Genomic DNA, 11,293 nt, shown 5'->3' on the forward strand with positions numbered 1-11,293 from the left:
ATAAATTAATTCACTATTTAACTATTAATATATAAGATTATATTAATTTCTCTTACGTTTTTATACTCGCCTATACTTCCTAATTTCGATTAATACCTTCTTCCACTTCCGCCTCGTTTTATCTTAATTAGCTTTCTTAGTTAATTTATACTCTTTTCGCTTGATCTCTTTAACTTAGGATAAATTAATAATACTAGTTATCTAGGTATAGCGCTGAGAAGTATTATATCGGGTGTAGCGAGCACCTATAATAGCACTTAGAGACCGACTACGGGCACACTGTTTTTACTACCGGCATACTATTGACTAACCCGTTTTAGGATATTTCCCGCTGGCCATAATTTATTTATAGGCTGTCGTATTTAATATGGTACTCCCTTAGTATTTTGGATAGTACCCGAATCTTATCTAGGCAACCTATCGCGAATGTAGAATCTTGCACGCTATCTACACTATCATACAAAAATGAAGCTATTCCTAGATATTCATTTGATCGAGTTTTTTTCTACCGAAAAGGGGTTTGGTGCGAAAATGAGGCTATTCCTAGATGCTGATTTGATCGAGTTCCAGTGCAAAAATGTAGTTTTTTCTTACTAAAAAAGGGGGTTTTGTAATCACGTGATTAGTCAAACCCTATATTACCGAACCCCCTTTTTCGGTAGGAAAAAACTCGATTAAATCAGTATCTAGGAATAGCCTCATTTTCGCACTAAAGCCCTTTTCGGTAGAAAAAAACTCGATTAAATGAACATCTAGGAATAGCTTCATTTTTGTATGATAGTGTAGATGGTGTGCAAGATTCTACATTCGCGATAGGGTGCCTAAATAAGATTCGGGCACTGTCCAAAATACTAAGGGAGTACCATATTAAATACGACAGCCTATGAATAAATTATGGCTAGCGGGAAATATCCTAAAACGGGTTAGTCAATAGTGTACCGGTAGTAAAAATAGTGTGCCCGTAGTCGGTCTCTAGCACTTATTAAGTCGAATTCCCGCCGTAGTTCGTAAGCTAGTATAGCTTATACTTTAGTATACTTTTAAAGGTTTTCTAGTGCCCTTTTAAACCTCTAACTCCCTAGATCTAACTAATTAAGCTAGTCGCTTATCCTTCTTACTTTACTAGTAGTTTTTAGAGTGCTAAACTCGGAGTTTTAGGAGGTAGTTAAGGGTATTCTTAACTAAGGGAGATTATTATTATATAGATTATAAGACTCTAACTTATCCGTAATAAGCTTAGAATTAATAGGCTAAAGACTAGTTAATTTAAACCTAAGCTTAATTATAGGGGATTGATAATAAAACATCCCTCTCCTGCTAATCAAACATCCCTTTGGCTAATTAAACATCCCTTTCGCTAATTAAACATCCCCCTGCCTGATTTCTACCTGATTGCTGCCTAAAGATGCCTAAAGATGCCTGATAAGATGACCCCCCTAATATCACATGACCTTTTCTGCCTAAAGGTATATAATAAAATGACCCTCCTTAAACATCATATAACCTTCTTTCTACTAGTTCAATTTCTATATATTTTGATAGTGGTTTATATAGTAAATAGAGGTACCGCCTATTTTAGTGGGTTTTAGTGATTTTAAGAGGAAGGCGGTGAAAACAGCGGTAAAGGAAGCGGTTATAGACGTTCTTATTTTTTTAAGGGGGGTCATCCTATTATATACCTTTAGGCAGAAAAGGTCATATGATGTTTAAGGGGGGGTCATTTTATTATATACCTTCAGGCAGAAAAGGTCATGTGATATTAGGGGGGTCATCTTATCAGGCATCTTCAGGCATCTTTAGGCAGCAATCAGGTAGAAATCAGGCAGGGGGATGTTTAATTAGCGAAAGGGATGTTTAATTAGCCAAAGGGATGTTTGATTAGCAGGAGAGGGATGTTTTATTATCAATCCCCTAATTATATTCGGCTAGAAGATTTTTCGTCTAATTTCTCTAATTAAGTATAAAAACTCGTCTTTTAAAAATTTATAGTATCTAGTTATTATAATAGTTTCTATAGTCTTACTATATTAATATTTATATATACTAAATACCCTAATATTAAAAGACTATAGTATATAACTAGTATATAAAAGTAAGAAGAATAAAATAATATTATTCTTTTTATAAAATTTAATAAATTAGTATATTAAATACGATTTAAAATAGTTATATAAAATAAGTCTTTTTCTTCTAATTATTTAACTAATTATCTATTTATAGAAGAGTTAGATCTACTAATATACTAAAGTATTATTAATATATCCGGTATTAGTTATACAAATATACTTATTACTTTTAATAGTATTAAACTAGTATATTAAAGCTTATTAAGTATTTAGAATTATAAGTAGTAGATAGATAAAACTATTAGTAAAAACTACTTTTAAAATAGTAATAGATTTATAATTAGTAATAGATCTATTAAATAGCTTCTTTTTTAGATACCTAGTAATAATAAATTAATTATATCTAATACTAATTTAAAAACTAATTTCGTTAAAATTATAGATATCTTATTAGTATATACTATATTTAGATATAACGTGTTAATAATTATTAAACTATCTCTTAACTATAGTTTTATTAAGTATAGTAGCTTACTTAATATTAAAAGCTTACCGTTATTATATATAGTACTTAGGATTACGTTTAAGGAAGCGTTATAACTAGTAGTTACTAATTATTAGAGGTATTATAGTTTTATTATAATAGTCTTCTTCGAGAATTAAATTAGCTACTATAGTAATTTAACGGCGGTTTATCGAGGCTCCGACCGTATTAAAGTAGTCGATATAGTCCTATAAAGCTTATTCCTATATAGGATTAAGCTTCTGACTATTAGGTTATTATTAAAAAAGCGACTTTCCTTCTTTCTAGCGGTGCTATAGTCGGTTTATAGGAACCGCGAATTCTCGCGTAGTTTTCGCGATATTAGGTTTAGACTACTTAGAGAGAGACTCGAGAGCTTTAAGAAGCTAATCCTCTATCTCCTTATTATTTTTAGGCATTTTTAGTGGTATAGTTTATAATTAAAGTAAGGGGTAGGATATAGAAAGAATGTACGGTTTGGGTGGGATATACGGTTTGGGTAGCGGACCCTCGCTTACGAGGGTCCGTAATTTTGGTATGAAATTTTAGGGGCCGGTTATATTAAAAGGCTAGCTAATATACTATCTTAATATTATTACTATCTTCCTTAATATAGAGATTAGAGAACCTATTAAGATAGAACTTCCTAAGATCGTACGAGATAAATACTTAAGAAAGTATAGTTTACTAATAAAGACGCTATATAAACTAAAGTAAAGTCCTCGAGAATAGTATATTTTACTATAAGACGCTTTACTAGCTATAGATTTTTAGAAATTATAAGCTAATTATTTAGTTTTTATAAAAGATCGCTTATTTATATTAATCTATATAGATAATCTCTTAATTCTAAGCCCTTCTAGGGATCTAATTAGCTAATTTAAAAAGGATATCTCTATATATTTTAATATTTTAGATAAAGGTCCTATAGATAGATATCTAGGAATTAATATAATATATAATTCTAATAGCTCTATCTCTCTCTCTTAGAAATATTATATTAAAAAGGATCTTACATACTTTAGTATAGTAGACTATAATTTTAAAAATTCTAACTCCTTTTTATAAGAAGGAAATCCTTATTCTTTATATTAATAATAAAGGTTTTATAACTATAATTAAAATATAGTTTTACTAGATAAAGATTAGTACTTTAGTCTAGCTAATAATTTCTATATATATAGATATTACTTTTCTAACTATAAAGCTAGCTTATTATACTAAAAATCTAGATAAGTAGTACGAAACTACTCTTAAAAGAGTTTTTCGCTATTTTATAGGTACTAAAAATATAGTTATTACGTATATATTATATTCTATAAAATCTAATCTTTATCTTAATATTAATATTAATCTTAGCTTTATAAAACTATTAGATTTTTATAATACTAATTAGACTAGCCTATATTCTAAAAAGGGACTATCTATCTTAAGTTTTATTTTTTAACTCGCTAGAGGATTAATCTCTTAGATCTTAAAAAAGTAAGTTTATATTACCCTTTCTAGTACTAAAAGTAAATATATTTTAGAAGCTCTTATAGTTTAAGAAGTAATCTAGCTATTATAGCTTCTAATAGAACTAGATATTAAAGGTCTTATTAAAAAGCCTATTCCTATATATATAGATAATAATAATACTATTATACTAACTAGTAACCTAGAATTTTATACTAATACTAAATATATTAAGATAAGATATTATAAGCTCTATAAGGAAATTAATATTAGAAGAATTAATTTTAAGAAGATCCCTATAGTAAAGATAGCTATAGATAGACTAACAAAGCCTCTCGTAAAAGTTATATTTTAACGCTAGATTAGTTAGCTAGGTTTAGCTAATAGGAAAAAGCTGTTTATTTAGCTAATCTAGGGAGCTCTTTATTACGATATTTAAAGAAAAAGACTAGTTTTAATCCTAAGAGTTTATAGGGGGTTTCTTAGCTTATAGGGGGTTTTTAGCTTCTTCGTATAGCTTATAGGGGGGGTTTTAGAGTTAGATGACTCCTCCCTCCTTACTATACTATAAGAAGCTCTTTCTTCTAGATAGTTTCCTTCCCTTCTTCTCTTCTTTAGACGAATATAGGGTTTCTAGTCTCTCTCTCTCTTTTCGTAGCGTAGAGTCTGGTCCTATCTCTTAAAAAGGTTATATAATATTAGGGGGGTGTCATTTTATTAGGTATCTTTAGGCATCTTTAGGTAGCAAATAGGTAGAAATTAGGTAGGGGGATATTTAATTAGCTAAAGGGATATTTAATTAGTAGGGGAGGGATATTTTATTATCAATCCCCTAAATATATATCTTATAACAAAAGTTTAGCGATAAGCCCTACTTCTTTTAGCGTAGGTTATCACCCCCCTAACTAGCTATTTTCATTTTTTTCTCTCTTAGTAACTATACGGTCTTTTAGCACTAAAATTTCTAGAAACCGAGGGCTAAAGGTAAAGCTTTCTTATAAATAGCGAGCTAGAATATATAGTGCCCTTAATACTAATATATCGGCTTCTAAACTCGCCCTCGAATATAGCTATCACTATAGCACTATCTACCGTACTTAAGAGCGGTTTTTAGAGTAAAAGAATATAAAATCTAGACCTCGTAGCGGCCGCCCCCTAGTCTTTACCTAACGGGCTAGTAAATTTATATATTTAAAAGCCCGCCGGAACCCTCTCTAGAGCTATAAACGTATCGCTACATGTTAAGGTAACTATTTGTTAAGGCAGTACTTGTTGACTAGGTGAATAATAATACGAGAAGGATACGGAGTTAGAACGAAGGGTATTCGATTCTATATTGTTCGTAAGACTAAATCTTGCCTTCCCTTTCCATATGGGTGTCTTCCTTTTATGATTTAGTTTCCCCGCTTCTCGGAACCGGATCATCTTGGTTCCATCCCGTCATCGTAGGGTATTCGGAAGAGTCTCCTCCGTCTAAGAGAAAGGGAGCCTAAGGCAAAATGATATAACAAAGAAATTCCGTAACACTATAAGCTACCCTAGATACCTCTCTTAAGGCTTAATTTGCTATATTTATAAAGCGTATAGTTTATTTAAATATTATTTAGTCTAAAAGATCCCTATCCTTATTAAAACTATAAAAAAAAGATTAGTATATACTTTAAAGTAGTAGTATAAAACTAGCTTTTCGGATTAGATCTTTTTAGATAAATATTCTATTTAATAAACTTCGAATTCTAAAGTAAAATAGGCTTAGAGATTCCGATCTAAGATATACTAATATAAACTTATAAATATAAAAGCTTATATAAAAGATATTATATAGATAGTTTAGGCTATAATCTAGCTTAGTAAGCGGATAAAGTTAGTAATAATAAAGCGGGAGGTACGGATAGTTTAAGGTCGAGAAAAGGCTAGATATACTATAAAATCCTATCTTAATACGCTTTAAGAGGGCTTTGTACTATATTATATACTAGGGACTATCTTCTAGTAAGATAATATACCGATTTATATATCTATAACTATATAAGAGTGGTTTAAACGTTATAGGATTTATATTAAGGATTAGCCTCTATATTCGCCTAATTTAAGCCCGATTAAGCCTTATTAGTGGATACTAAAGGTTAAATTATTAAAGATACAGCCCGAATTACTATATATAGGTCGTAGTAAGCGGGACTAGACTTATTTTCGGCGTTATATATATACTATATAGGATACACTTAATTAGGATATAATTAATAGTTTAAACCGATCTATACCTAGGAGATTGCTTACTACTCAGAAATTAAGGGGCTATTATACTAAATATTAAATTTAGTAAAAATACTAGCTATTTAGCTATCTATTAATCCTATTTTTATTAAAATATCTATATTATTATTAGGGTAGATATATATAGTTAAGTGTAGTGATATATATTCAATAGGGTGCGGGTAATTTGCGGGTATCGCTAAACTTATAGTTATAGGGTGTATATAGGCAAAGCCTAAAGAAATAATCGATCGCCTTAATCCTAATCTTAATAAAGGTCCCAAAGAGGATCTAATTCTTTATTTCGAAGAGTTAATATATATAGTATAGGCGATACTAGGCTAAGATTACGTTAATAGGAAATCTTATATAAATTTCTTACGCGAAATTGTGGATATAGATAAGATACTAGATTCTATATAAAACTATTAAAATATAATTTTATCGAAAAGGAAATAAGTTTCTTAAGTTTATTATTAATAAAGGAGGTATTAAGATACACCTTAATCGAGTTAATACAATCTTTAACTAAGAGTAACCGAAAAGGTACTAGGATATTTAAGTATTTATTAGATTTTATAATTTTTACTATCGATTTATTCTACGATTTTCTTTTATAGTACTTACCTTTATAGATCTCTTAAAAGGTAGTAAAAATAGTAAAAAGCTAAGACTATTAATACTTAAAGGTAACGAATTAGCTTCGTTTTATATATTAAAATAAGCCTTTACATCTATAGACCTTATTAGATATTATAACTACGAAGTAAAGTTAAAATTATAAAATAATACTTCTAATAAGAGGATAGTAGGATTACTATTCTAACCTAATTTAGAAAGGAATTAGTACCCTATCGCCTTTTAGTTATATAAATTCTTAGGTTTTAAGCTAAACTATACTATATTAGATTAAGAGCTATATATAATTATATATTTATTCTAATACTAATAATAGTATCTTAAAGGAAGTAAATACCTAGTGAAGGTCCTTTTAGATTATATAAATCTATATATCTTTATAAATTAGTAAAAGCTTAATAATAGATAAGTATAATAGAATATATATTTAATATCTTTTAATTTTAATAGTAAGTAGGGATCTAGAAAGATAAATCTAATAGATAGTTTATTATAAAGATCTAATTCTTAGTAAATAGTTAAAGATATTAAAATAATAACCCTAATTTAGGATTAAATTATAGAAGAGGAAGTCTTAATAATTAGTAAAATTATTTATAGAAAGACCCTTAATAAAATTTATTTTAAACTTAGTAAGATATCTTAATAAGAAGATCCTAAATTTAATATAAATAATATATTATTAAAATCTTAGTTTAGACTAAGTAAGATATTATAATAAAAAGATCCTAGGTCTAATATATTCTTTTTCGTTATAGAATATATTAATATAGAAGTAATTAACTAAATAAAATAGGAAATATTATATATAATATTTAACTTTATATTTAATAGATCTAAATACGCTATAATTAAAATAGTCTTATATAAATAAGATAAAGTGAAGATTTAAATATAAATATGGTGATTTTAAAATAAAGATAATAAGACTTAGCGCTAAAAAGGTATAGAAATATGTCTAAAAAAAAAGCTAAAAAGGCTAAGTAATAGATAAGTATAGAATACTATATTTCTAAAGATATTTTTATATCCTAAATTATAAAATACTACGCTATTACTTATTATAATTATACTATATAAATCTTAGTATAGGATATTTTAGTAGAGTAAGAACTTATAATCTTCTTATAAGAAACTATTATTAGGTTAATATAATAAAAGATATTAAGAACTATATTAAATTATATTAAATATACTTAAATACTTAGATTCTAAGATACTATCTATATAGAGAACTCGAATCACTTCTAATTCTAAAATATCTTTATATAGAAGTATTGATAGACTTTAATTATAAAACTATCTTAAGTCTATTTCTAAGATAGAATTATTAATATTATATTAAACTAAGATCTAGATCTCTAAATAGTATTATATCTAGTTATAGATTACTATTTATAAGTAGATTTTAGAAGAAATTATATTATTTAACTAATATAAAACTATATTTTTTTATTATATTTTATATTTAAACTAATAGCTAAGTAAAAAGGATAAACTAAGTTCTTAAATATTATCTTAGATATTTTACTATATATTGGTAAAAACGTTTGCCTAAATAAATAAAAGCTATAGAATTTATATATAATAATATTACTAATATTACTATTAGTCTTTTTTTATTCTAAATTTTATTAAGATATAATCCTAATTTTTAGATTTATACTAAAGATAGTACTTTAGAAGAGAGAGTATTAATAGCCTAAGTAAGAGTAGAAAAACTTAAGATACTAAGAGAGAAACTTATAAAATACTAATAAAATATTACTAAAATATAAGCGAAATATTATAATAAAAAATATAAATCTATTATATTTAAAAAAGAAAATCTTATAAGTTTATTTATAAAGTATTTAAATCTAAAAACTCTATTAAGAAAACTATTATCTAAATATATTAGATTATTCTAAATACTTAATACTATTAAAAAGTAAATATACTTAATATAATTACTAAATAAATATATCTCTATCTATAATATATTCCTTATTAATCTATTATAATTATAATATAAAAGAGATTATAATTATTAGGGTGATAGTGTAGAGCCCCCCCACTAGCTGAATCTTTAGGTAATGATACCTAATAGTGCCTAATCAACTATATGACTTCTGAATATCTTTTTTTCTAGCTACCTAAATATTATATAACCCCTTATTTTCTACTACCTAAATTCCTAGATTATAGAATTCGAGTTTATATAGTGAAAAATATACCTTTTATATTAGAAAAGCGCGCTATTTCTACACTAATAATACCTTCTATCTATATATAATACTTATTACCTTATTAAGCTCGCTTCTTTACTTCTATTTTAGGAAGTTAGGTGGCTAAACTCTTAGGTATCAAACTCAAAATTCTATGATTTTAGTAGAAAGGCGGTAAGAAAGGCGGTTAGTAAGAACATAAAGAACCCTAGAAAATCAGGCATCAATCAAGCCCCTAGCCTGAGTTTTAGGCAGGGGGGGCTTAGCATAAGGAGGGGGGGGGGAGGCTCTATACTATCACCCTATAATTATAATTAAGAAAATTAACTACTAATATTAAAGCTTAAAAACTATAATAAATAAGAGATTAAGTAGATTAAAAATAATAAGAAATCTATAAAGAATAATACTATCTAGTAAAATAGCTTAGATAACCTATTAAATATAATTAATAAATCTATAAAGAAGATATAGATAATATATAAGAAGCTATTAAGAAGTATATAAAATAATAATAAAAAGTCTATATAAAGATTATTATAATAAGAACTTAGTCTAAATTAGCTAATTACTAATTAATATAGATATATTTATAGTAATATTTTTAAAATTTAGAGCTAAGTTAATAATAATATCTTAAAAAGCTCTTAGAGAAATATACTAAAGAAGAGTATAATTAATATAGATATCCTCATATAAATATATAATTAATTCCTAAGAAAGTATAATAAAGAGAGGATAAGAAGTATCTCTAATAAGAGTAAGAAGAGAAACTAATATAGCTTTTAAATAAATATAAGCGGTATAGAATTATTAATGTTCCCTTTTAGACTCTTATAATTTTCCTAAAACGTTAGTAGAGGAGTACTAAATTAGTATAGAGTTAAAGAAAATATATCTTTAAATTATTCTATCCATTTAAATTATACTTACTAATATAAGCCTTAATTAAAGAATTAAGTATAATATCTAGATCCTAAATTATAATTTATTTAATATTATCTAACTCTAATAATAATCTTACTTTATTAGTTATATTATATAAACTCTTTATATTCATCTAGAAATTAATAACCTAAGTAAGAATAGTATAAAGTTTATATTTATATCTATAAATACCCTTATAAATCTAGAAAATTATTAATAAAGATCTTAAACCTATATTAAAATATTATTAAAGATAGGGGAATACTACCACCACCCCCCCCCCCCCCTCGGATGAGGCCACCCCCCCCTTAGATCTGACCACCCCCCTCTAACCCGATTTGGTAGAAATCCTAACTGCCTTTCTTACCGCCTTTATCTTTAATTAACCGCTTTCGCTAGTTATTTATAGTAATACTAACGGTACCTCTATTTACTATATAAAACCACCACTAAATGTAAGTACCCCTTATATAGCTATATAAAAATTAATTTCGATATCAATTTTATATCTTCTAACCTTAGAACCTACCTCTCTCTCTATTAACTTCTACTTCTTCTCTCCTTTATGTCTCCTCTACTCACTATAGGGATTTAATATATAATAAGCACTTATATACGAATAAAACTTTAGTTATATAAGAATTAGTATCTTTTTCTAATATTAAAGGTATATTTTTTACTATATAAATTAACATTTAAAGAAATAGATATTTAGTTGGTAGAAAACGCGGTAGAAAAAAAAGGTTTCTGCCAGAATATTTAGTTAGACACCTAAAAAATCAGGTAGGGGGGGGTGGTCAGATCTAAGGGGGGGTGGCCTCATCCGAGGGGGGGGGTGGTGGTAGTATCCCCCTTAAGATATACTATATATATACTAATTTATACTTATTATAAATATTATTCTACTAAATATAAAGAAAGTTAAGAAAGATAAGTATTTTAATAATAGTCTACTTTAAGGGTAATAGTATAGAGCCCCCCCCCTCCTTATACTAAGCCCCCCCCCCTACCTGAATTTTCAGGTATTAATACCTAATGGTGCCTAATCAATCATATGACTTCTGAATATCTTTTTTTCTGCCACCCGAACATCATATGACCCCTTATTTCCTACTACCTAAATTTCTAGATTATAGAATTCGAGTTTATATACTGAAAAATATACCTTTTATATTAGAAAAACCGCTGATTTCTACACTAATAATACCTTCTCTCTATAT

At 27.2% G+C, this 11,293-nt stretch overlaps 1 protein-coding gene across 1 annotated transcript; it reads right to left on the minus strand.

Moving 5' to 3' along the window:
- Window positions 1–201: 201 nt before the first annotated feature.
- Window positions 202–2,983, minus strand: N7457_003075 (uncharacterized protein; the record flags this gene model as incomplete). The annotated part of the gene is made up of 5 exons (XM_057174121.1): window positions 202–245; window positions 2,620–2,676; window positions 2,753–2,798; window positions 2,837–2,882; window positions 2,904–2,983. Coding segments are annotated over 5 exons (273 nt in total), but the record flags the coding sequence as incomplete, so codon positions are not given.
- Between the last annotated feature and the right edge of the window lie 8,310 nt (window positions 2,984–11,293).

This window comes from Penicillium paradoxum (genome assembly GCF_028828445.1).
Source record: "Penicillium paradoxum strain IBT 22861 chromosome Unknown utg000003l_segment0_segment0, whole genome shotgun sequence".
Lineage (NCBI taxonomy): Eukaryota > Fungi > Ascomycota > Eurotiomycetes > Eurotiales > Aspergillaceae > Penicillium > Penicillium paradoxum.